The 27,675-nt window shown below is 45.0% G+C and overlaps 1 protein-coding gene across 6 annotated transcripts in view; it reads right to left on the bottom strand.

Moving 5' to 3' along the window:
* The window catches only part of numb (NUMB endocytic adaptor protein), a 53,949-nt gene that overhangs the window by 3,219 nt on the left and 23,055 nt on the right, over positions 1-27,675 (bottom strand). The window contains exons 2-10 of one of the 6 annotated variants that reach the window (XM_061062402.1): positions 19,941-20,077; positions 13,825-13,899; positions 6,424-6,456; positions 5,696-5,770; positions 3,845-3,985; positions 2,800-3,004; positions 2,430-2,729; positions 1,609-1,752; positions 368-526 (exon numbers count right to left, since the gene is read on the bottom strand). In XM_061062402.1, the coding sequence (XP_060918385.1) occupies positions 368-526; positions 1,609-1,752; positions 2,430-2,729; positions 2,800-3,004; positions 3,845-3,985; positions 5,696-5,770; positions 6,424-6,456; positions 13,825-13,899; positions 19,941-20,066 (1,258 nt within the window). In that variant the 5' untranslated portion in view covers positions 20,067-20,077. The remainder of the gene's footprint in view (positions 1-367; positions 527-1,608; positions 1,753-2,429; positions 2,730-2,799; positions 3,005-3,844; positions 3,986-5,695; positions 5,771-6,423; positions 6,457-13,824; positions 13,900-19,940; positions 20,078-27,675) is intronic. The other 5 variants (XM_061062403.1, XM_061062406.1, XM_061062404.1 and 2 more) reach the window with 5 other exon arrangements.

The raw sequence follows: 27,675 nt of genomic DNA, 5'->3' as shown, positions 1-27,675 counted from the left end.
TTGTAGTCACACACAACTTCTGCCGGACCTTTTCATGATGTAAACTTCAAGATTTTAAATTCTAAATATCAAACATGTTTGAAATAAATCGGGGTGTCCCCGACGATCGCCGGGCAGATCGGGGACGTTAAGATTGGATCTTTGTACCGCTCACACTACGACATAATCTGAGCAGAGAATCGGGTCAGAGCAGCCTCGAGTCGGGAGAGACCCTGAGATTGTCGGGAAGGAAGAATCAGAGCTCAAATCGGCCCGATGATCCTGCAGAGTGAGCCGGGCTTTAAGGTAGTACACTGTGATGTCACAATGAATCATTCTTCATATCAACAACTGTAACCTCATGCATCCCGTCTCTCTGATGGCTCACCTGGCTGTGCTGAGGCCGGGGCCCCTCCTGGGGTCTTAGCCCAGGGGTTAGTGTCCCGAGCAGGCAGAGCGGGGGGCAGAGCGGGGGGGTTAGGAGTTACAGCAGCAGACGCAGCAGCAGACGCAGCAGCGACAGAGAAGGCCGGAGCGGCGCCGTTCACTACAGCAGATAAGAGACAGCAGCTAGTACGAGCAGGCGTGTGTGTGTGTGTGTGTGTGTGTGTGTGTGTGTGTGTGTGTGTGTGTGTGTGTGTGTGTGTGTGTGTGTGTGTGTCTCAGGAGTTACACATGCACAACATGACCGTGCAGTTAATCAGCAGTCACAACAAAATGTTAATCACATTTATGAAACCAAATACTGCTAATGTGGTTAATGTAAGCAGGAAGTCTAATCGATTCCCACGGCGCCTAATGACCAGGAAACGCTGCCAAAACTTGTGGGCAATGAAAAACACGGCTGGCCTGCAGATGCATGTTGGCAGACATCGGCTGCAGAGATTATGTGCGGTCTCAATCTGCTGCTGGTCGAGGAAGACGTGCAGAAAACAAAACGGACTAAAAATGTATCTGTGTCCTTTTCAGTTGAGGTCAGGATTTATTCTTTTTTTTTTTACCACAAAAGGCTAAAAAAGCTGCTTAAACTGTCCGGGTCAGTCGATACAATTTGACTGTGTTACTCTCTTGGTGATGTCATTTCACCCCTTTTTACACGTGAGCCAAAACTGCCAAAAAGCACTTCAGAAATATCTCTCTCCCTCTCTCTCTTTCCCACCCTCTCTCTCTCTCTCCCCCTCTCTCTCTCTCCCTCTCTCTCTCCCCCCACTCTCTCTCTCTTCCCCCCCCCCCCCCCCCCCCCCCCCCCCTCTCCCTCGCTGTCTCTCTCCCCCCCCCTCTCTCTCTCCACTCATCATTTACAAACCAAACATGTAACAATACGGCCCAGGTTAAAATAACATCAGATTCATGTTGGGCTGACTCCTTACAGTCGAGCACTCGCCCATTAGTTCTTCATCAGAGCCTCAGTCGAATGCCACTCTCACAGTCGTTCAAGGATGGTTCAATTCCAGCAACATGGGGGTGTTTAAAACGTTATACTCTTATTTCAGACCCATAGGTCCACATCATCATAAATGTTTACAAAGATTTGTCTGTAAATAATTCATGTCTCAGAGCCGATCTTGGTGTTAATATCAAGTTATTAATACTTTGTAAAGGCATGCAGGCGTTTAGAAAAGAAGTTACCTGGTGCCACAGGAGACTGTGGGGATGAGGTCGGTTTGGGCATCGGTGCCGAAGAGAAGGGGTCCTCCGGGGGTCCACTGAACGCTGAGGTGATCTGAGTGCACAGCGAGCTGATGCTGTCACTTTCTCCTTCTACCTCAGGGACTGGGGAGAGAAAATATGCTAAATCTTTAACGTTAAAATGACAGATATAAAAAAAAACATTGTACTAGATATAATGTGGATTACAGCTCTACTTCAACTATCACAATCATCTCTAAACTTAAAGGCTTTATATGTGATGTTTTGATCCAGCAGATGTCGCCCTTGAGCACCAGCATGAAACCAAAACAACTCGCGCTGCATTGTTGTGTTAGCATGCTAATGCTAGCGATCTTTATTATGCTCGTATCTTCACACTGCATGTAAATTTACCTGAAATGAGCGTGATCTAGAAACACAGTTAAGCAGTGAGTACAGTATGTTATTCTTCTTTTCTCTAGTCCCTCAATTAAACAACTTTTATACACGAGGGGAGGAGTCAGCCGGCCGTCCGGGCGATGTAAACAAAGTGAAGATAGGACTCAGAAAACTCTGAAAACATCACAGACAGTGGGACTCGGGTGTTACACCCATTGTAGACAGTCATGACTCACAGAGTTATTTTCAGAGGATATACTTGATTTATACATTTAAGTGTGAAAAATCACATATAAAGCCTTTAACATTAGAAGTAACAGAAGTTTCCGTCTTTTGTTTGGAGTTGACTGTTTAAGTCGCCTGCAGGTTATCAGCAGGCTGAGGGGAGAAACAGAGGAGTCGTGGTCGAGAGCTGAACTCACCTGTGTTCTTGCTGGGGAAGTCAGACTTGCGCTGCATGGTGGAGGGCAGCTCGTTCATGCGTAGTGACAGCTGTCGTTTGAAAGGAGACGTCTTCTGACTGAGCACCGGGAAGCCTCTGAAGGAGCCCTGCCTGGCGATCACATCGGCCGGCGCGTGCCTGCGCGGTATGGCCTGGGGTCCCAGCGTCCCCACAGAGAGAGGCGGGGAGGACGAGGGGGACGGCGAGCCTCCTGAAGGGTGTGCCGAGGAGTTTGTCACACTGGTGGCTGAGTTCCCGGCAACAGTCACATCAGATTCTGCTGTTAGAGACAAATGTTCAAGCAACAACATTGGGGAGGAAATGATCGCTGTACGGGAACAGATTCAGACCTTTTTTGGCGTCCTGCAGCTGCCGCATGACTTCCTCCCGCTCCGCCGCCTCTGTGGCCGTTGTGACGCGAAACGAGCCCTCGCGGGTGAACGTGGTTCTGTTGGCGTCAAAGGTTGCCGTGACGCCGCACTCCTTCTCTCGTTTCTGTTTCCGCTCCAGACAGGCGGCGAACGCGCAACCCACAGCGTGACTGAGTCGCTCTCCCTGAAACAGACGATGCAATATCTCATTATTATGACTTTATTATCTCATAATTTTGACTTTTTATCTCATAATTATGAGTTTGATTTTCTTTTTTTTTTTTTAACTGGCGGAAATGGGCTTCCATACAAACTGGTGTACAGCATTTTTGAAATAAAAATCTTGGGGGGAGGCTGTAGACCTCCAAGCGGGTGGCCCAGGTTCGAATCCAGCCTGACATTCTGTCATTCCCCACTCTCTCTCTCTGATTTCCACCTCTATCCACTGTCCTATCTCTCTAATAAAAGGCACAAAAAGCCAAAAAAATAAATCTTTAAAAATCTTTAAATAAAAATATTTTTTTTCGGAAGATAAAAGATAAAAAATAAAAAAACAGACATAATATAAACATAAAAGCACAATAGTCACAATGTGTAGCAGAGAACCAGGGGAGTTACGATATAACATCAGCTATTTACCTGAAATCTGTACTATGTGGGTTTATAAACTCAATCCATCCTTTCCAACATTCATCCAATACATCACTCTTCAGTCTCAAAATAAATGTTAATTTTTCCATTACAAAGATGTCCATTACATTGAACCAGTCTTCTAGTACAGGTGGGCCAGGTTATGGCTTTTTTACTAGCAACCAACATTATTCTGTACATGTATGCTTTGGAAAAGCCTAGAAGTTGAGATGGCATCATCCCAGATACAAGACTTTAAAGCATAAACCCTTTTCCATGCTGTCTTTCCTGCTTTCCAGTAGTTTTGAAGGTCGGCTGTATTTTAAAGTGATGTCAGAATGATTTAAAAACAACTTTAAAACATGTCACATCTCGTGTTGGAAGAGGAACTCACTGAGTCTTTAATGGCCATGAAACAGTGGCAGATCCAGCGTCGAGTCGTTCCATCCCTGCAGATGTAAGAGAACGCTCTCTCAAAGTTTCGGTCCGGAGCGCAGAACGACACCTTCTCTATTGTCTGGTCCAGGATCAGGTCCTGCACAGAGACAGATCAGTTATTATCTCATTAATATAAAAACAGTCGAGGTGGAGAGACACTCAGTGGAGTCTGAATGATCGCACGCTGAGCAGCACTTCAATGTGAGGGCTTTAAGAGTGCTCCAATCACTCTGAACTACGACAGGCTCAAGTCTGTGTTTAACATTGGAGCCTCCTCGCAGAGGAAACCTGGGTCCTGAATAAGACGAGACTTTTATCTTTATACATTTAAAGACATAAGAATTTGATTTCAGAATCTGATTCTGATTCGGAAAACAGATCACGTCAACAATCGAGTACAATAAAGGTTCCTGGACCCGTTGACTCTTTAACACAGAGGAAATCAACACACACTGGAGTTCTTGTTGCGAGGAGCGTCTGTGTCCTCTGCAGGAAATCAAATAGAGGGAGAGATGGAGATTTGTTTTTTTTTTAAATCTTAGATGACAATCAACGGTCGGCATTATTTAGGTGGCTGTAAAGATATCTCAGCGACTGCCCAGGTATTCTCTATTTCTCTGAAACACTTTCACCGATAACTCAAATCTCGCTGGGTCAACATTAAGATCGGAAACATGGAATCCTGCAGAAATGACATCCCTGAAATCACATTAAGTCACACAGTAAATTACAAAAGCAAACAGTAACTGCAGGGTTAGAGCAGCAACGGCAAACATCTGCTCTGCAGGCTGAAATGTCTGCCGGCTTTGCAAAAAGCAACGGGACATCTACGTCTGATTACAAAAGGATCTTACTCTTTAAAAAAAACTAAATGCTTTTTATCTGAAAGGATCCTTACTGTCATTTTTGTCAACAACGTTCAAAAAACATCTGAGTCTTTTGAATGGTAAAAATGAGCACTTATTTGGATGTACTAATGTTGAAATTATTTGCTCTGCAGGATTTACTTTGCAGCCGTGACTGTCTGTGTCAAGGCTGCAGAGATGTACTTTAAAATTCAAGTCGTTTAGATCCTCCAAAATATTCAACACTGAGCTCAAATCTGAAGGGAAAAGATTTGATGTAGTACCAGCACTGACCACCATGTGTCAGTGCTACCTTCATTTTTATTTATATCTATTCATGCAGGAGCAGCGAGTACATTTCAAAACAAAAGCCTTTAGAGGTCACCGGTCCAGAAGCTTTATCAGCTTTTTATCATGACGAGCCGCTGGAGCTCAGCAGCTTCCTCCTTCACTCAATCCACCTCTACTTCCTGTAGCAGATCCTTTTCTTTACCAAGCCTCAGTGTTACATGCTGTAGTGTTGTGAGTTCTCTCTCTCCCTCTATCTCTCTCTCTCTCTCTCCCTCTCTCTCTCTCCCTCCCTCCCTCTCCCTCTCTCTCTCTCCCTCCCTCTCTCTCCCTCCCTCTCTCCCTCTCAGGTGCTGCTCTCCCCTGGCTGCAGCTGGTGACTGAGCTCACCTGTGCCAACGAAACAATGAAGGCAGAGCATGAAGAGCAGGAGAGGGGAGAGAGTCAGATGTTTTAGTGAGCAGTGAGTGTTTTTCATCGATGCCTCAGTGTTTGCTTAGTCGTTGTATTTTGATAATTAATGCATGACTGGCTCGTTTACAGTTGTTGTTTTGTTAATAAATCATTTTTAAATGTGTTTAAACTTAGTCCTTAGTTCTTTCTTCTTTCCCCCAGGGTTTTATTTTATTGTCACTCCCGTCGCCGCTCGCCATCTTGGGGATCGTAACACTTACCTTTGTTTTATCGTCTACGACACGTAGACCATCTGCCGACACCCACAACACCGCCCGCACCGCCTTCTTCCCGGCCTGCAGAGGAAACACAACAGGTACAGGTACGAGTTAGAAACACCTCCAGCCCCTCTGTGCCTTCCCCTTTTGTACCGCTCTTTGGTAACTTAAAAAAAGAATCCAGTCAACACACACACAAAGCACACCTGTGAATAAAGAGAAAGCACCAAGTGAGAGAGAAGAGGGAGTAGTGACGTGTCATTCAGAAGAGCCCACGCTTTAATCAAAGGAACAAGAAGGTTGATATGAGAACTGGTGAACTGATGCAGCCGACAATGGTGGCCCCCGTTGGTTAGAACAACAACAATAAAAAAACAACATTGTGTGTGCACATGAAGGAAACGTTCATTCACACAAACTGTTCATTGTTCCATTCTGGCTGAAGGGAGAGAAGGCCTGTTAATACAAAAACACACACACACCACAAAAACACACAAAGTGCCCCGCCCCAGCCTAAACCACCCCACCTGCTCAGACACACATGCATCATTCTGTTTGTCTCTCTCCAGACAGACAACCCCCCCCCCCCTTCTGTGTGTGTGTGTGTGTGTGTGTGTGTGTGTGTGTTCTCCCAGAACGATCAAAGAGTGAAGTGTTACGTGAGAGGAAGAAAAATAATAATACTGCTCATAATCAACAGACACACTCAGACACACAAAGCAATAACTTACTTTTGCAAAGAATCCTTTGAAGAATTTCCTGTCCTGGAAGTGGATGTGGTGTAAAAAAAAAACAGGAGGGTGGGTGAGAGGGGTGGAGGAGACGGGGGAGGAACATGGCATGAAAATGTTACCTAAGAGGTCTAAAAATGGTCTGGAACCCACGGAGAGGGGACATGATTCGTTTTTTTTTTTTATTTTTTAATTTGCTGGAGGTGAAGCTGGATCATGAGTGAGTGAGGGAGTGAGGGAGTGAGTGAGTGAGGGAGTGAGAGTGGATCAGGTCTCTCCACATGAGGTCATACTGATGGAGGTTTTAAGGGGTGATGATGAGGTTGTTATTGCCTTTAAGTTGAAGACTATTAGTAGGGCTGGGCGATAAAACAAAATACATGATCATGATCGTTTTTTTTCTTTATTAAAAAGATGATAAAGGAAAAGTAAATAAACACCTAATTGAGCCGTTTCAGTTGAAAGAGGGGCTGTGAGCCAGGTTTTATGAGGAAGCTGAATATCAGCTGTGCTGCAGCAGCTCTGCCAAGTTCAAGCGTAGTTTGAGCTCAATTTCTAATTCAGGACGGAGATCGTTCCAACGTAGGCAGAAGTTACTCCTTAAAGGAGATCTCTTATCCTCACCCTCACCATTACTGATGTCAGTCTGGAACACTTGTTGAGCAGCAATGTGAGATGTGTAGCTCAAAAACCTTCTTATTTATCTGATATATGGCGTCAGTAAAATCCCTCATTTCAGCCTGAAACGCTTCATTTCAGCTGCTGTCTCTTTAAGGCCCGCCTCCCCATGTGCACACTCTCCTCTGATTGGCCAGCTCTGTTTGCAGTCACAGGGAACGTTGAGTGTATTCGTTTTTTTAATTTTTTATTCTGTGTTTTATGATGTGACCACATTCTGTCACCTGGTCGGAGGTTACTCGTGTCCCGCTTGGACGCAGCTTTTTCATCTTCATCCAGTGGAATAACCGATTCTCATGTCCTGCTTCTGCCGATGTGTTTGCACTAGGGTGAGTTTGGTGAAGTGATGAGCTCTCGCTTGCCCGCTGCCTCTCTGTTTTTGATTGTAGGTGGTCACAGCACGTGTTCTCGCGGGTCCAGTCGATCGTTAAGACAAGTTTCTCTCCTGATTCAGAGAAGTCGTTCAGGTATGGTTCTGCTTGAAACTTAGCGCTCAGTGTCACATTTCTTATTTCTTTAAATCTCAGATGGTCTCCATGTCTGTCCCCGTGTGGAGGCAACTAACCACGCCCGAGGTGACTACAGGTCAAACTGGCCGACAGACGCTGCAGCAGCCAAAACACAGTAGAGACTCCTGACGTCGTTTTTATCTCTTCATTCAGCTCAAGCGCTGAGAAAAACACACAGACATGTCAGGAAAAGCCATGTTTTGATAAATCACTACAACATTTCAGCTAACTCATCGTGTTCCAGTTGATTCCATTTTCATCGTTTTATCCGTGATTGGTTTTGTTTTCTGCATCGTGGAAATCATAGGGCCGTAGAAAAGTGAGGTGACGAGGACGAGGAGGAGGAGCAGAGGTCAGCAGTGTCTTCTCAGTGATCGATTACATCACTCAGAAATGTTTGATGACTTTGTTTTTAACTCCTGCTTCTGTTTTTCATGAGTCCAGATCATTTCATCCGTCCAATCAGCTGGGGTTGTTGAATGACCTCATGTCATTAGGGGTGGAGTTGAGATTAGCTTTGACATGCGGGCTAAAACCTGCAGACTGAAACAGGCTGATTGATCGATCGAAGTCCAGTAAAGTTATACATCCAGTTTGATCATGATCGATCGCATATTGAGGTTCTTTGAATTATCGCCCCGCCCTCTCTGTTAGTACTACCACATTAGAAGCCAGTCCACCAAAATGGCCGGCTCCCTGACAGCTGTTCCCTTTTATTTCAATAATAACAACAACAACCCTACGAGCCTACGACAGCACACCAAGCTGCCTGGACGGAGGAGATAAAGATGGCGGGCCCCTTCAGGTGTGTCTGTGCGTGTATGAAGAAGGGGATAATCCCAAATCCCATTTTTATTCTGTCCTCTGATTCGTAGAGCGAGCGAGACCTGGTCATTCCATGGTGGTTCAGCAGACAGAAACAGATTCCCACAGAAGGCGGTTTGACCTCTGAGTCGAAACCTGTGACTGATCACCGGTCAGTCAGAGTCAGGGGTCAAGTTTAGGCCGCCACAACCACACAAAGACACCACAATCAGACCCTGCCCTGGTCTTAATCCCCCCCCCCCCCCGCTCCCTCAGAGTTCCTCTCCTCCCCGTAAGCTGTGAAAAGGAGTGCCACTCTGCTCCTGTTACACAGCCACGGTGGAGACGGCACTCGGAGGGCCATGTTAATGCATGATTTAACGTGTTAACCAGCTCTGGAGATTCATTGGAGTTGAGCTAAGCGCCTGTTAGTGAGTGTGTGTGTTAGTGAGAAGCACACAGACATGCAGATGGTGGTAAAGGCTGCACAGCTAGTGTTAGTATGCTAAGGTAAAGGGGAAGAAAGGTCTCTAAGGATGTTAACTAGAATGTGAGGGTAGAGTGGGGGAGGGGATTATGGGAGGCATTTCTCTGCAACCCTTCACAATAAAACCTGCTTAAAAAGACAAAACAAATGTGTAACAGGAACAAAAAGGTCATCAAACATTTAAGGCATTCAATGTACGAGCCGAGACGATACTACAGCAGGCGGGAAGCTTTCTGGGGCAGAAAGGGGAGCAGAGATTTAAAAGATCAAGGTGAAGACAACAAGGCAGATATGGAACAACCGAGCAGGACACTTCAAGGCTGAAGCGTGTACTCTACTTACTTTTAACTTTTATACACACAGTTGATTTTTTTTTTCTAGCTGACGGCTTACACTCATGTCAGCCCCAAAAGAAGCAACACGAACCACAAGCAGGATGTGCAACAACAAACGACACTTGTTGTGCAACCTGTGTTCCATGGGCACACTCTGTGCAACGACACACCTTACAACACTCGCTCTGAATTTGAAACAGCCGCTGCAACTGCAAGAAAAGATTATCCTGAAGACAGACGACAGAGACTACGATTATACACACGTCAAAGAACCACAAACCACCGACCTGTTGGGCAGCTATAAAGAGGAAGACTGCTTTTAAAGGTTTAATATGCAACATACAAATTAATACAGCAGATATCAAAGGCTGACTAAATGCATCATTAGCTGCTTTTACACTTGCAGAAAACTTCTAAAGTTTTTGTGGTGAGCTGCATGTGTGAACGCAAAACGGCAGAATATTCAAAACAGAGTTTCTCCTGCAGGCCTAGGGAGCATGACCTCCTCTCCAACAGGGATAGTCTCTCGCTGTGAGGTGCATGTGTGAACAACCACATCAGCAGGATTTTAGGGCCAGATGTCGTTAAAGAGCCATCTACTCTGAAAGTCGCGTATTATACCTTTAACGGGTTGTGAAGAAGCAAAAACCACTGACATGTCGAGAAGCTGTACCGACGATGTTTGTCTATAAAAAAACAGTTTTTCTCAAAGACTGATATGACATGGAATCAAACGTTGAGTGTGACATCATACACTGTACAACAACTGCTTTAAATATGAGACAACTATACTGTAAGTGCTTCAAAAACTACTTTACAGGTGTATAAATCATCTAAAATCACCGGCCTGGACAGGAGCGATACAGCCGAGGAACGTTGCCCACTTAAAACATTTCCCGGTGCTAAGAAGAGTTTATATAAGTGACATTTTGAAGTTAAGGTCAGGTCATGTTTGCAGAGTTCCCTCAGAGCAGCAGAGCGGTAGGTTTTTGTTTTTGTAGTTGCCTACATTCGGTGTTTATCTCTGATGGAATGGAAAGGCAGCTCTTCATACCATGTGTCACTGAAGTCAAAACAGCGCCTAATACACTCTCTGTCTAATGGAATCAGATACACCGTCGATGACGCACCCTGAGGCTACTGGGTGTTGATGTACGAATGCAACTGGAATTCTTTTAGCATGTCAGCATCTCCTGGTGGGGGTGCTCCACCCAGTCTGCACAGAGGAAGCACTCCAGGTCACCACGAGCTCCTGAAACGTTCTCACAGCGAGAACAGAGAATACACGACAAAACCCTGGGCCGTCAGCCAACAGCCGCAGCAGGAAGTGATGTCATGATGACGCAGCAATAAGGGCAGCTTGGAGGTTGATGGTGCTGCAGTGTTCTGCAGCCTCCCCCTCCTCCTCCTACACCCGCCCCCATCCTCCCCCATGTGCTGTGAGAAAACTCTCATTATCGTCCCAAAAGCTTCTGGGAAAACAATAGAGACCGCTCAAAGCTGTAGCTGTCACACACACACTCACACACACACTGACTGACAGCTAGACCACCAGCATGCACCCTCTGGTACCGGGTGCACACAGGGACACTAACACACACATTTCATTGTTCTTTGGTCTTACACACCAGAGAGGGAGTCTTAATCTCTGCAAAGCCATGACTGTGTTTTGGTGTTGCTGCTGCTGTTACTGTTCTTTCAGGAATCTGCCCTCACAAGATATTAGCAATCTATAGTTGTTGGGCTTCGTTCCAGCCCATTTTTAGTTATTAGTTTCCTGGAAATACTTAACTACTGAGTAATATTAACTCACGCTCTCTGCACGGGCAGCAGCTGTATTTGTTGCCTGGCAACAGTCAGCTTATTAAAGAGTCAGTGAGGATGAAGTGGGATCTCTCTAATTGTATATCTTGCTTAAAGGGTGGTCCTCGTCTGGGCTGGACAGTCTGGCCTTGGCAGGGAGAACTCTCGCAGTCACTCTTTATTCTGTAACTATGAGCCGCTCAGCTCCAGGCAGCAGAGTGAGGCACGCTGCCAGAATGTTTGTGTCCTGTTTAGTTCCTACAGCTGCCTCGTTAACAGAAACAGTTTAAAGGAACATCAGACTGAACATCTATGATTCAGATCATCATGAACACCTGAGTCAGACTTCATGTTACCAGTTAAATCATCACTCATGTGTTTCTCTGTTGTATGTGTCAGAGTACACAGAGCAGCTCAGGAGAACAGAATGAGTTCTTGTCTGACAATCACACAGTGAAAAACTAATCAGAGTGACACAGCAGCAGTGTGACGTGTTTCTGAGCCTCAGTACCGGATGCTAATGAATATTAGCGCTCCTGTAATTTTTAAATCATGAAGATATTTGAAAAGCTTTAATGGAACTATTTCTTCTCCTGCGTGGTGTCAACTCAATGAAAGAGTCTCACAGACAGCGCAGTACTCGTGTTATAGATTGAACAGTAAGGACACGTTTCCTGAAATGTCCCGTCATTTGACTTTCTTAAATCGTCGAGGAGAGAACCCGAAGGTATGCAACTTTCCACTGGAGGTCCGAGGCATCTGTTTGAGTTGGCTCCATTTTGTCCTTCCTGTTAAAATGAATGAAACTCAATAAGAGCTGATGGCCTCTGGCTCTGTGTACACCATGTGACCTCATCAGGCACCAGTGTGTGTGTGTGTGTGTGTGTGTGTGTGTGTGTGTGTGTGTGTGTGTGTGTGTGTACGGTATGTCTGCCTGATGAGCCTCTGGGTGCACTTCTTCCTGTGTGTCTATCTGACTGTGTGTTCTAGTTTGTTGTGCTCCAAATGTGTATTTGTCCTACTGTGTGAGATCACACACACACACACACACACACACACACACACACACACACACACACACACACACACACACACACACACACACACACACACACACACACACACACACACACACACACACACACACACACACACACACACACACACACACACACACACACACACACACACACACACACACACACACACACACACACACACACACACACACACACACACACACACACACACACACACACACACACACACACACACACACACACACACACACACACACACACACACACACACACACACACACACAGCTCCGCGTGTCAACAGGTTATGCATGTACTTGTTTACGTTTACTGTCTTTTATGAACGTATTTAATGGGACTTAGACTACAATCTGTTACACATGTGTTGGAGTTTTGCAATGAGCTTTTAGCCTGCAGGATGTGACGACAAGCAGGGAGTCACTCTGGTTGTAAAAAAATCAAATGAATCCATTTCTCACTTGATGTCCCGTCAAGCATTTTGACAAATAGCCGCTGGTCTCAATAAGACACCTACATATATATATATATATATATATATATATATATATATATATATATTCGCTGTTTATCTGGCTGTCTGACCAGTAAAAGCACCTGTTCTTTTTTCCACACGTTACTTTCACTGATTGTCCTGGCTGCGTGAAGACAACAGAGGAACTTTAATGCTATCATGTCTTAAAGAATGTGGAATAAAAATCCAGAGCTGTGCACGAGTTTTGTTCAAAAATAATGGAAAGCTCATCTCCTTCAGACGGCCGTCCCTCAGAGGTTGAAACCAATATACGCCTGGACTTTTAACAAGTTGTGTGTGTGTGTGTGTGTGTGTGTGTGTGTGTGTGTGTGTGTGTGTGTGTGTGTGTGTGTGTGTGTGTGTGTGCGCTCTCTCAGCTTCTGTTTTATACGGTATGAATATTGAGGTATTCTACTATCCGTTATTGTGCTCATAAAATATGAAGGTGTCCTCAGGGCAGCGTTATTCTGCGCTATAATCAAAGCAACAAAAGGCTCTGGACAGCTCAACGTGCCTTCAACATCTCGTTGAGTCGATCATATAAACTAATAAAAGGACCTCTGCAAAACTTAACGCAGCAACAAGAAGTCAAGAGAACAGACGAAACACAGATGATACTCGACTACTGATTAAACTGAAACTGAAAGCTGTGATCAGGAGTTTCTCCACCTTTCTTGGCACAGAAATCATCTCCTCTACCTTTGCACTATGACTCAAGGGTGACGCACCAATCCTCCTCACAAGAACCCAGACCTGCAGACTACGGACTCGTTAACCCACAGGAGCTTATGACCTGGGCGGGGCCTTTGGAACAATTGACAGCATTGGAATTTGTTCCTCTTGCACAACTCCACCGGAATCCACTGCAGCAGGAAGTACACGCCGGTCTATCTCCTCCGGCTGAGACGGAGGTTGTCTGAGGGTCAAGATGGGAGGAGACCATCCTCTGACATAAAGCAACACACCCTGGCGTCTTTGTAAAGAGTGAACGAGGCAGGAATAAACAACCACAAAACAAGAGCTAAACTGCCTGGTGACAGATGGAGGGGGAAAAGTTAAGGAAATGTTAGAAGGAGTCAGTAGGATGTTGGAGGCTCAGTGAGGGAAACTAACCGGGGGGGAAAGATAAGAAACAGACAGAGAGGAAGCAGGACTGTGTCTGGTAGTCAGCAGCCTCGTTCCTGGAAGTACAGAGGGCTTTTCTAGAGAAACATACCGTCTTCAGCCGCTTGACTGCGTCCTCACAGATGTGCATGCCTCGGGACTCCTCCACCTCCACATGGCCCAGGTACTGCAGGGTACAGAGAGAAAGAGAGAGAGTTAGTAATGCTTTGACAAACCTTCCTTTGGCAATCTGTTCTGAAGTTTAATTGAGATTAATATAATAAACTCTGGAGGGAGAATGTGTATTTAAATGAGCCCAGGCTAAAATTCCCAGATAGGGTTGTGCTTGTGATTTATACACATCATTAATTACCATTTCAGGTCAATCGCAGTTCAACTACTCCCAAGTTGATCCCTAATTTACTCTGTGGAGAGAACTAAACACTTTCCTGAGAAATACAAACGAGCATGTGGGTCAAACTAACAGTAAGCGTGGGATTCTATGAGGACAGTGTAACACAGTGGTACTCAACCTTGCCCGACTCAAGAACCACATTGATGCAAAAATATTTTTGAAAGAGCCGCAATCCAAAAACGTCCTTCTCCCCTAAAAAATCTGCTCGACTTACTTTCTCCTGATTCTCTTATCTACATATACTCACATGCACGCACACAAATACACACACTTTCACACCACATTTTCTCACAGCGTCGCCCCCTTGTCCCGCCCTGACCCATTACGTAGCGTTGTTTTTGTGTGTTTCTACACTTTTGATAATATTCATCAGTTAAAGATGTTCAAATAAGATTTCTGGCGTTCTGAAATCTTCACTCGATATTCTGTCATCACATCAGGTGATCAGCGTGTGTGGAGGCTTGTTGATGACGACAACAATCGTCATAAACTACGAGTGCAGGACGGCATCAGCAACAGGCAGATTCTAAATATTGAAACAAAGTCCTGAGACGCTTCAGTTTGAACAAGAGACATCAAAAGTTGTGTTTACTGGAGGTGAAGTACAAGCAGATTTCTCTCTCTCTCTCTCCCTCTCTCTTTTGCATGGATGATACAATTTTCAAGAAAAGGTCAGGGGCACTGCTGGGCGCAGTGGTTAGTGCGCACGTCCCATATATGGAGGCTGTAGTCCTGGGTTTGAATCCAACCTGTGGCTCCTTTCCTGCATGTCAATCCCCACTCTCTCTCTCTCTCTCTCTGATTTCCATCTCTATCCACTGTCCTATCTCTCCAATAAAGGCACAAAAGCCCAAAAATAAATCTTTAAAAAAGAAAAGGTCAGCAATGATACTTTGGTGGCATTGAACACCTGGGCGGCCAGCTCGAGTAGATCAGTAATCCACTTAAAATACTCACTGTTGGGGTGCCGGTGGCGCCCGGTTGGTGGAGCAGGCGCCCCATGAACAGAGGCTACAGTCCAAGTTACACTGGTCAAATGTTCTACTCCCGATCCTGAGTCTGTTTGGTGCATGTTATCCTCCACTCTCTCTCCTGTCTCTCTCTCTCTTTTTTATTTTTTAAGATACATTTTTGGTCATTTTGTGCCATGATTGGAGAGATAGGACAGTGGATAGAGTCAGAAATTGGGTAGAAAGAGAGAGGGGAATGACATGCGGGAAAGAGGCCACAGGTCGGATTCGATCCTGGGCTGCCCGCTTGGAGGACTACGGCCTCCATACATGGGGCGCGCCCCTCTAACCACTGTGCCACCCGCGCCCCCTTTCCTGTCTCTCTTAAGCTGTCCTATCTCATGAAGGTTATATGTCTTATATAGAAACACTGTATATCGTTAAGAGTCAGGGAACAAAGAGCAGAGGCGTTGTATCAACATAAAGTATAGACCAAACTTTTAATAACTGTGATTAGCGCTTATACTTCCATCTCGTCACATCAGGATCTGTCACTGCATCAATACAGAGAAAGCCTGAGCTTCAGACATGTAACAACCAACAAGAGGGATGGCCTGGAAATCCTACATGAGTGGGACTGGCTGTAACTGAATGAACGGAAAAAGGCTGCCTCCTCCAGCCTTAACCTCCCCCCCCCCCGCCTCCTGAAGCAGCATCACACCCTGCTGTGTGTCGCCCAAGAGTCACAACCCTGACCGCCCCAGAAGCCATTGTGTGAACAGGGCCGGAGAGGAAGTCCTTACCCTTTCCTTACAGATACACAGACACAGAGTGACGCTGACCCACGCCTGTCAACCCCGCCCTCCGGCCTGGCTATTTTCAGAGTGTGACGCCACGGTGGTGAGTCACACAGTCGACGTATTGTAATGCTACATGTGCACAAACACATCCATGGGTATGTGCAGAGAAACCTTTGTTTGCTAAGGATGATAATAGTGATGGGAAGAGGCAGTGGTGGGTAGTGAAGACAATGGGAGCAGCAGCGCAGCTAATAGCCGCTCAGCCCTGAGACGAGCTGAGGTACGATGAGTAAATGCAGGAGGAGGCTTGAAGTGTCACAACAGATGCTACATTTAGCATCTTACTCCGTCCTGTTAGAAACTAGCTGGCAGCAACAATGTGGAGGCAGAAACCTTTATGTGTATCAGGGATGCTCCAAACACCTTCAAAAAACAAACAAACCCTGTGCGGTGTGTCGTACATGTGTAGGGTAATTTGTTCTGAATATTCAAGCTTTTTTCATGCCCACTCCAGGATTAGTTCCTCTCTGCACTAATCCCACAGTGGGCTAGGATTATATTCACTTTATACAGTATATCATACACTGAATTTATTTCCCTGCCTCTGCACTGTTAGTGTTCGACGAGGAAGAGACATGAGGTGACATGTTGTATTTACATTTCTTGCCCCTGAGGTTGATTTTTCCAGATGGAGAGGAGCCATCAGAAGTAACACAAAACAAACATCGAGCCCTTCATTTCACATTCTGTAAACATTAGGTGAGCAGAGGTCAAGACAACAGCCAGACATTAAGACACAACAGTCCTGCGTTTCTCTCTCATGATTCATACAGATGTATATTTAACATTAAGGGACTTATGCTAATGTAATTCCTGTTATTGCAGAGAGAGTGACACAGGAAGTCAGAAGCCCGTCAGCTAAGTTAAGAGTTAAAACAGCTCACCTTGCTCTTTCTGAACTTTAGATAAAACCCAATCTGGGAACGATACATGCCTCCAGGAACAGACGTGAATTTCTCTGTATCCAGTGTGCAGAAGTTATCTTGCAAAGTCTGATCATTAAAACAAGAAATTACACAATATTACAACTAGGGCTCGACTGATATGAGATTTTTGGGGCCGATATCGACAAAAAACCTGATAGCGATATATCTGCCGATATCTTCAATGTTTGATCTGTAGAGATAGATAAACACATTCATGGCGTTTATTCCTCAAATGTGGTTATCAAACACTTGTGGAAACGATTTTTAATGAAGACAAGATGGTCACTTAACTGAAGTAACTGAACGTTCATCAACGCTTTACGCTCTGCAGAGTGATGATGCTTGTTGCAATCCATATAGCGCCCTCTGCTGGTGAAAGAGAACTGCTAGTGTGATACAATGAAACTCAAATTAAATTCTAATTTACTAGTGAGTAAATCTAGTAATATCGGCGTATATCTGCGATAAAATTAGCCACTGGATTTGCAAATATCGGCTGGCCGATATATCGGTCGAGCTCTATTTATAACTTTTTTTTTCTCCATGGTATCGAAACTATTATCAATATCATATTGTTTGACTTTTACAAAACAAATCTGAACAGTATCTCCTCGGCTGTGCGGCTGCAGACGCTGCTGGGAATATTATCATCTGAAATCAAATTTACGCGATTACATAATTTCTAAATCGTCCCATCTACTCTCTTCTGTATTACCTTTTCTAAAAAAAAACTAATAACATCAGACAATAAAGCTGTTAAATCTGTAACAGACTGATATATCGTCTGGCCCTAACGTACATTTATATCAGTATCAATTCACTGGAGATGGATTTACTGTTTTAAGTCCTCTGGATGTAATCCAAGTGGTTTCTAGGAATTAATTCAGGGTATTGAACATCAATCAGATCCAGTTGAAAATTCTGTCATATTCAACAGAAAGTCCGCCCTCAAACCGTGAGCATCAAGCTGCACGTACGTTCATTTGCATACAGATGAGACTGCATGGTTTAAGGTGTACAAAGGTCGTTAAAGACACTTTCTTTGTCAACTCTTTCTACATTTCTGTAAGCAGTTTCATCTAATCTCACATTCAGCTCAAGCTTTCACACATTTCTATACAGTCTACATTTTTCACCTTGAGTTATGAACAACTGTCTGTCAGTTTCATCTTAAAGACAACAATGTGAACATGAACGCCACTAACACGGTGAGGAAGCCGAGGTTTAAACTAACGTGATCTATGCTCACATCCTGACTGGACAACACCTTCCCCCTCCACACCACATTTAAAGTCTTCTACTCTGCTGCATCTCCTCTCCCACCCTCTATTGGTTTCTCTTCAGTGAGGCAGTGAGCGATCTTTCCAACACATACAGGAGCAGACTCCTCTGAGGCACAGAGCAGGAGACCGGGAGCATGAGCAGGAGGGGGAGGAGGGACACAGGAGCAGCATGGTAGGTTGCACCAGCACGATGAAAGCCGAGCGCAGAGAGGGGGAACATGTTGGAAGTGAAGTGTGTGAGTGGCTGTAGAAGTTATAACCAATACTCTACTTGAAGCCTTTTGCGACTTTAGGAGTTTACAGAAAGATTTGCAGAGAGGACCACACCTTTCAACAATGATCAGGTACCAGAGTTTAAGATTTCAAGGTCCACCTGTTAGCTGGTCACAGTTACACAGACATTTCTCACTTCCTGTAGGAGGATCACTTAAAACTTTAAAATACTATTTTTATGATGTCACAGTTTACACTTTGCATAATGTTTCTTGTACTTTACTGCCGTGTGGTAAACACAAAGAGTAGCCTACAAAAGATAAAGTACTTCCTCAACCGAGAGCGTTTTGTTTGCATATGTCACATCGTAAATAAGTCCACATGTTGACAGAGCGGTCACTCCAGAGAAACAGGAGGATTTAACTTTGTTTGTTTTCTCCACCTTTAGCAGTGGTCAGGCTTCTCCAATAGAGCGAAGCTTTCAAGGTGAGCTGCATGTGTGATCGCAAACAGCCACATTTCATAGTCTCTCGCTCTTAGGAGCAAGTGTGCAATTTCTGTGTGGCAAGTGGAATCTCGAGTTGACCCCACACATCCTCTTTAAAAAAAAAAAGAATACATTTTTATACTTTTATTCAGAAACAGGACAGACGATAGAATCGGAAATCAGGGAGACAGAGACAGAGAGTGGGGAATGACATGCAGGAAAGTAGCCACAGTTCAGAACTTCAGATTTGAACCCAGGGCCGCAAGCTTCGAGGACCACAGCCTCTGCACATTGGGCATGCATACTAACCACTCTACCACTAGCACCCCAGTTACTTCCACTTTTAGTTTTTCAATTCCACTCTCTCTCTAAGAGGAAACGGGACTAAGCAAACACAAACCACAACCTTTCTAATGAGCAATCCAAATGCATCGAGCAGCAAAAAACTTCCTATATTCTCAGGAAAACTTTCTCTTTCTCCACTCTGAGGGTTTTCAATTCCCCTTTTAGTCCGGGGTGGAGGGGGTGCCATGTGATGAGAAGAAGCGTACCGTTGCACTTCTGTTTGCAAAAGTCGAAGGCTTTGTTGCCAAAATACGGTGAACTCTCCCCTCCCGTCGCTGCAGCACAGCACGTCCAGTCAGAGAGGTTTGAAACATTGTGTAGAGAGAAGCTGCATCGCCCACAGAGCTGCGCCCAGGAATTGTTATTTGTCAGCGATAATGAAACATTTTCTATCATTTTGCATATTTTACTTGGTGATTCAAGGAGGCCAGAAATCAATAACACACACACACACACACACACACACACACACACACACACACACACACACACAGCTTTACAAAGCTCCAGCAGATAATGTTGCAACCTAGATAAAAGCTGTGCTCACAGTCTCTGAATGCTTATGATTAATCACAAGCAGCGTCCTTGGGGAGCCCGGCAGCGAGCTAGTTTCTTAGAGTGTGCTACAGTAAGGTCAGAGCTGCACTGTGTGTGTGAGAGAGACAGGTGTGTGTGTGTGTGTGTGTGTGTGTGTGTGTGTGTGTTAGGTTCTGTATGCAGGTGTGTTTTTGTGTGAGAGAGAGAGTCACCTTGACTGCAAAGCTACATTTGCCGCTGCGGACCGCCTCCTCGTCTGTCTGCCACTGGTGCGGCCGACTCGACTCCGGCACGTAGACGTCTTTCTTCCGGCGGAAGCTCTGCCGTAGCTTATTCATCGCTGAGCTTCCTGTGAGTGAGGAAAGAGAGACATTTTATTAATCCAAGGGACGGGGAGAAAATTGGTCTGTCTGCAGGAGCGAAATGAGAATGTGCCGCACTGACACGAAGGCTGGAGAAATGCCTCCAACGGTAAACAGTTGCAAAACTTTAGAAATAAAGAGTCATGGAAATGTTCCAATTCACATGCAGGCAATGTTACCACACCGATTATTAGCCAACTTCCTCATCACGGATGAGTGGCTGGTGATTGTGCAGAACCAGCGCAAGATTACTGCTTTTGTGCGTCGTGTTCAGTGACTGTAAACAGACGAGATTTAAATACGGATTTCAGTGAACACTGTACAGTAGGCTGTTGTCTCTCTGACTCACAAGGAGGAAGTAATATGTTGGCGCCTGGGTCTCTGTCGTGTTAGGAGCCAGGACGGGCGGGTGGGATAAAAAAGGGAACAAAGGACATCGAGGGCAGTATGCTGCTGCGACCGAGAGACTGTTTTACCTGCCGGTTATATAGAGAGATGCACCAATCCTACTTTTTAAGTCCCAACACAGATCGTCCTTAACGTGTTGAGAAATACATTTCCAGAATGACGGCACTGTTTCCAGGTTTTGTGATCGGGGTTGGCATCAAGCTGGTCTAGCTATTTCAGTCAGGACCAGTCTGATATCTGATACCAGGATCAGATCGGTACATCCCTAGATTAGACCAGGCCTCAAATCATTTTCAAAGACAGTCAACAATCACCATGATTGTTTAAGAAGTTTGGATGTCTTCAGTAAACAAGGAATTACATTGTTATAATGAAACTCTTTTGCCTATATAATAAACGTTTTATGCACTTTAAGGACAACACATAAGCAATTTCTTAACAGACATAATTTTTCTTTAAAAAGGGTTTCTAAGCGATTATTCATGGTTTTGAGTTTAGTGCCGTTTTAAACAGAAATCCTCTAAAAGTCTTAAAACAGCACAATTAATTAGGCTAAGAGCTCCACTCTGAAGGATGCAGGCGTGTCCTCTTGGCTCTGGGAGGAGATTAGGAGGCACAAGAAAGCAGAGACCCAATTAAAAGTTGCTGATCCAAACTAGAGCTGAGAGGTGCATCCATCATCGAAAAGGCCTGGCTCACCTCGACCACGGCGACTCATAACCCGGGTCCAGAGGTCATCGAGCCGTGCAGCGCTAGCTTTTGACTCGTGAGCAGAGTGTACTCCTTGACTAACAATTTATACCCATTAACATCTGAGCTGATGAGGATCGACGGGATTAAAAGGTCTTTAATCCAGGAGGACTGACTGTCCGCAGACACACACACACAAGTTGTAGTCTGCAGGAGAGTGAAGTGTTTGAAAACATGACGACTGTGTGAGACGGGAGGAAAATATTGCTTCATCCCTCATTCTCACACACACACACACACACACACACACACACACACACACACACACACACACACACACACACACACACACACACACACACACACACACACACACACACACACACACACACACACACACACACACACACACACACACACACACACACACACACACACACACACACACACTCACACACACTCACACACACTCACACTCACACTCACACTCACACTCACACACTCACACACTCACACACATATGCATGCCTCACTTAAATACACACACAGGACTGAGCTGTGTGTTTGCACAGTGAAACCTGTCCTGCAGAAAGTGTGTATGAGGTGAGGGTCTCTTATCTGTCCATAACAGACTCCAGAGCTCTGTGTGCAACACACAAAGGAGCTTTCAGTCCTGACCCTGGCCAGCCAAACAAACACAAACACATCAAACTTCCTGCTGTCATTGAAGACGGGACCTGGAGAGGACCTTGGACTCAGGAATCACTCAAGACTCTAATTCTGCCCGTGCAGTCGCATATTTCTGCACTCCAAAAAGAGTGCACCTGAAGGAGCGACACAAAGGGATAAAGTTTCTGCTTACTTCATTTAATAAGAAGGGCTGCTCGATAAATGGCGTTTACATTGTTATCACAATGTGAGAATTGGCAATAAACACATAACAAAAGTCTGAATTTTCTTGCATGTGAGCAGGCATTGCTTTCTCACTGAGCATGTTTACATTTTACCTGTTGGACTGAGGCCTGAGTTTGACGTTTTCACATCATTTTGATTCAGTCAGATGTAGCTTCAGCTAGCTGTCAGCTACGCTCTGTCTGACTCATTTGTACCAATTTACAGGTGAATAATAATAATGTTGTCTTGTAAAAAGGTTCAGTACAACGTCTTTATTGTAGCTGGTCCCTTCAATAAGTGGAGGTATGGCCAACCTTGCAAGTCAGCAGATTTACTGAATGAAAAATGGTGCCAAACTAGAGCTGGAGTAAATTAGCACAACTAAATATATAATTCAGTGGATGTGTCCTGTGTGAAACTGGCAGTGACACTCGCTCCTCTGACTCAGCTGCATGCCTCTGTTTGAGAAGCAGGAATAAATTAGTCATGATTCTTTTTATTGTGTCCATGACAGACTTCAGAAAACTTCTTCACTAATGACAGCAGTTTACTCTCATCAGTCTGAAGAACTTCCACACTACTGAGGAGCGTTTAGTGGGAATGGACTCACACATGGACATGCTCTCTTACTTGAACTACTCCATTGGGTTTGGGCAAGTAGGGGGGAGCCTGGATTAACTTGTAGGAGGAGGACAAGTCTTACATTATGAGGACTGTTTCTCAGCTAATGTCACAACAACATACATAAAGCAGGTTTTCCTGCATTTAAAACCGCAAGACAGGCGCCCCCGGCATACACAGTGGTTAGAGCGACCGCCACATGTACTGAGGCTGTAGTCCTCCAAGCGGGCGGCCCAGGATCGTTTCCGACCTGTGGCCTCTTTCCTGCATGTCATTCAAATCCAGTAGCACCTTCGTTGTCAAGTGTAAATATCAAATGTTATCACATTTTCTTTACAGAGTCACATGCGTTTCTTCTTCCTTAGTCTGTCTCTACACTTTGTCTTCCACTTCTCTTCACAAAGAAATCTCATCCTGACTCAATAAAGGATGAATGAAGGAGTAGATTATACCATCCCTCTGTGGTGCAGCTGCACTCCTTTGTCCATTGTCTATTGTCTTCAGTGACACTCAGAGAAAGAAAATCAAAGCTCTTGAGTCATCGTCGGTGTCGTAATACGACTTCACCAGGCTAGTCTGAAAACAGGGACAGGAACATCTCAGTGAGGTGTGAAGCAGCTGCTAAGATGTGTAAAAGCACCTGAGCTGACTGCAGGTGACAAGGTGCAGAGAACCCCAGTGTGTCTGTGCACACACGCACGCAAGCACGCACGCACGCACGCACGCACGCACAAGTTGTAGTCTGCAGGAGAGTGAAGTGTTTGAAAACATGACGACTGTGTGAGACGGGAGGAAAATATTGCTTCATCCCTCATTCCCTCCCTCTCTCTCTCTCTCTCACTCTGTGCGAACACACCCGTTTATTTAGGTCATATCATGTTTGGGCTCACTGCAGTGCCAGAGACAGGCTGCATGCTGCACGCTGCCAGCCTGCGGAGTGAAGAGGACGAGCAGGAGGAGAACTCATTTGTCAGCTCATGAGCACCTCGTCTTTGCTGCAACAATTTGAAACACGTCTGCAGGCAGGCGTCGCATGCAAATGTTGTCGCCTGGAATTCACTCGTCTTTAGATACGAGACACCAAGACACCAATCAGTAACAGACCGGGCGACATTTTCATACGTAAACAAGGCAGTTAGTCTTTACACATCTTTATGAAAACGAGTGTTTATGATGCTGTAACAACAACAACAAGGCATCTCTATTAAACTGCCTCTCTCCAGAATTTGACACAGCTGTGTTTTCATGCTGGTGAACCAGTTTGCCAACTTGACAACCGCACAATTCCTACAAATAACTACCAGATGGAGGTACATTTCAGAGCTGTCTGTCTGTTCAGTCTTCTCATCGTCTCAGTCAAACACTGTCAGAAAACTGTTGAAATGTCAGAGCTGTATTTGAGGGGCGTGGCGAGATGTGGTGACATGAGATCTGAGGATATTAAAACAACCAGTTTATTGTAAAGGTGAAAACTGTCTCAGGATATGACTACACAGACACATAGTGGCAGCCATCATGACGGAGTCTGACGTTGAACTGGAATATCTGCCTTTCATTTAAAGGAAATATCATCTATTATCAAGCCATTTTCACATCTGCACTCCTGAAAATATCTAGATAATGTCAGAAGACTGCTCCGGATATTCTCCTGACCTGGATGTTCACACATGCACCTCACAGTGGGAGACTGTACCTGTCAGACAGGAGGGGGGGGCGGAGTCTCCTGAGGTAAGAAATGACTAGAGGACGCTATAATGAGAATATCTGTCTTTATATCAATCACTCCGGCTGAAGTTTGAGAGAAGAATTCGGCTGTTTGTGTTCACACATGACACTCCTCCAGCACATATCAGTAGTTTTCTGCAAGTTTGAAAGCTGAGTTTAATATCTTTAATTTGATGCTCAGGCTTGTTTTTGTTTTTACAGCTTTGTGATCAATGTAGAACAAATACTTAGATAAGCAGTTATACAATAAAACATAAAGTCAACTCTTGCAGCAGACTCATTTAATAACCATGATCAAGTTAAAACTTTGCTGAAATAACAAACTAGTACTTTGTTTACTACACTTGCAGAGAGAGCGCAATGTAAACAGCAACAACCTGGGATTAACCTTTCAAAGTAGACTGGTAGGTCAAAGTCACACATGTTCATTATCCCATGTCAAACAGAGCGCGTGTGTGCATGAAATCTGCATTAGCTGCAGTAACGGCAGCATTAGGTAACTCCTTTCAGTGCGAGTAAAGTTGGCAGGAAGGTGAGTGAGTGAGCGGGATGGAGGCCAGGCAGACTGAGCGAGCAGGAGCACAGCGCGGGATGGGGAGGGGGGGGGTCTGGCTGTGTCCGCCTGGTGCAGAGGACCAGGGCAGGTTTTTGGACGGGTGGTTGTCATGTGAGGTGGGTTTGGCTATGAGCCAGAGAGAAGGAAACTGAAGCAAAGACAGAGCAAGAAGTAAAGACAGAGCGGGAAAAAGACGGCTGAAGAAGAGAGAAAAAAAAAGACAGAGGGAGGTTCAAGTCCAGGATGGAAAAGGCTGTTTAAACACATTTCCCCTCAGGTTTGGTTCAAAATAAAGATAATATTCTCCTCACAGTAACAGTGTCTTTAAAAGCTGCTTTTACAAGAATTTAAAAGAAACGTGATCAACGTAAAGCAAACCTGCAGAAGAACTGAGATTGACTCAGGCCTCTGAGTCTGCAGAATAATTCACACAGTTTTATGATCTTCGCTGGTATTAATGGAAATAGCATTGAGAGTTACACTGGTGTAATCCTTTCATGTCAGACAGACAAATACAGCTAAATATAAATGGAGTGACCTCTAAATGTTGCTGTTAGCACATCTACAAAGCAAAAGCAGAAGCCACAGAGGAACACTTTCCCCACTGAGACAAACCAAGATATTATTCTTTATAAAACAAGTTGTGTTTGGACTGCATTTTGGTCTATTGAAGGTCATGTCTTTGGATTTATTTCTCTGTTTATCAGGCTGTTAAGACCTTTTTTTTTTTTTTAAATCTCATAATAAAAAACGAAACATAACACACATATGGCCTCAACTATTTAAGCAACACGGGGGCATGACAGGTGAAACATCACAGATCACCAACAGAACTCTTTGGAGGGAAAAGTAACAACATCTCCAATGACTAGTTTTTAAATGAAATAAAAAAGTGTTTATTGACTTTCTTCAGCTATAAAATGAAGTGAAAGGAGGATACAGACGCGTGGAGGAGGATTGGGAAAGTGATGGAGCTTTCACACGTTCGCACTAAACTCCTGAAAACTTCCAGAAATGTTCAGGGTGAGTCAAAAGTTTGAACGCACTCAGTCGAATGTTTCACTCTGACTCTACCCCGAATTTTCAAGCCATTTTTCACTGAAGTCAGGGTGAGCTGATGTGAGAAAAACAGCAGGACATTTTCAGGAAAGTTCACTGCGAGCGAGCAGGAGGGGGAGATGACGTTCTCCGCGCATAATGAATTGATGGTTCTCACTTGGTCGTTGAGATCTGGCATCCTGTAGTTCCTTAAGCACGCATAATGAAAAAGCTTTTCTATTTGCCAATATTTTTCTTCGCTATTTTGTTGATACAGTGGATATGTCAAGCTACACGTAGCACTGATATGAAGGCAGAAAATCCTCATGAAAGCATCAGACTGAGTTGCTTTGTCTGCTACTTTTGTGTCGTTCTTATTACGTCATGTACATCCTCCTCAGACCCCCCCTCCCCCCCTGTATGACAGGGATTGCCTCCCGCTGAGTTACATTTGTGAACAAGGAAGTCAGATTTCAGGAGCAGCATGTTTTAAAAATCTCGAGACATTTTCAGGAGTACATGTGCTTCAGACGGGGGCCAGAGAGAAGAGGGGAGGGGGGGTGAAGGTTCAGGAGAGCAGGATCTGAACCCTGCTGGAGCTGTCACAGCTCCTACAGTTTGCCGGCGTGAAGATCACTGGCTGTTCTCCTACGAGCACTAATGAGGACGATTACACAAGGTCCATTTATACTCGCTCTGTGGCTGTATACGAGGAAACAAGCTACTTTGAATAACAGAAAGAATGAAGCATGGGGCTCCTTAACAAGCTTTCAAATGCAATATGATCAACATAGCAGACAAAGTGGACGACTATGGACAGAAAAACAGAAGAACAGAGATGAACTAAAGAGATGGGAAGGAACAGGACTTTTTCCACAGTCTGTGTTCTGCTGCTGCTGCTTGGGAAAAAAAGAGAGAGAGTTCTGCTGCTGGCTGTAGATGTAACAGTATTTGAATAATCTTTCCAGGAATGGAAAACTGATTAATCCTTGCAGAAGGATCCCAGGGATGAGTACAGCGGTTTGGTTTCAAAGAAGAGATACAGAGGGAGGGAGGGAGGAAGGGAGGGAGGGAGGCAGAGGCCAGGAGAGTGAGTGAGCGTGAGAGCAGGAGACAGAGGAAGAGAAAGAATAGGCTGCAGCTCAAGACAAAAAGACTCCACTGTCCGTCTGTCTCCTCTCATGACTCACCCCGCCACAGCGGCAGGCGTTACTCTTCATCCGGGGTTACACCGTACTCTCTTTCAGGGAATTCCATGTTATCTGAGTTTATAGTTTGGAGAGCAACAGGGCGATAGCAGAGCCTCAATCACCAAGGCCAGCCAGCCAGTCAGCCATCCATCCGTAATGCAGAGCACGCCTGGCCGCCCGGCATATCTGCTAGGCGCTGTTATCGGGGAGCCAGCCGACACGAGGTGATAGCGCCTCAGTCTGCTCCGCTCGCAAAACGTCCGAATGAAGAGAGAATTTGAAAAATGCTGTAACCGTGGTAATCCAATTTTCCGGGCCCTGGTTTGTAGCTTGGCCTGCTTACGTAAAAAAGAGCAGTAGAGAGAAAAAAGAACGAGGAGGAAAATGTGGATGAAAGTGTGCAATGCATCACAAGGAGGGGAGAGGCTGAGAGAACCCTGATGTCCAGGAGGAGGGTCAAAGG

Source organism: Labrus mixtus, chromosome 18 (genome assembly GCF_963584025.1).
Source record: "Labrus mixtus chromosome 18, fLabMix1.1, whole genome shotgun sequence".
Taxonomy (NCBI): domain Eukaryota; kingdom Metazoa; phylum Chordata; class Actinopteri; order Labriformes; family Labridae; genus Labrus; species Labrus mixtus.
The sequence above is the reverse complement of the archived record's forward strand: the minus strand, read 5'-3'. Positions and strand labels throughout refer to the sequence as shown.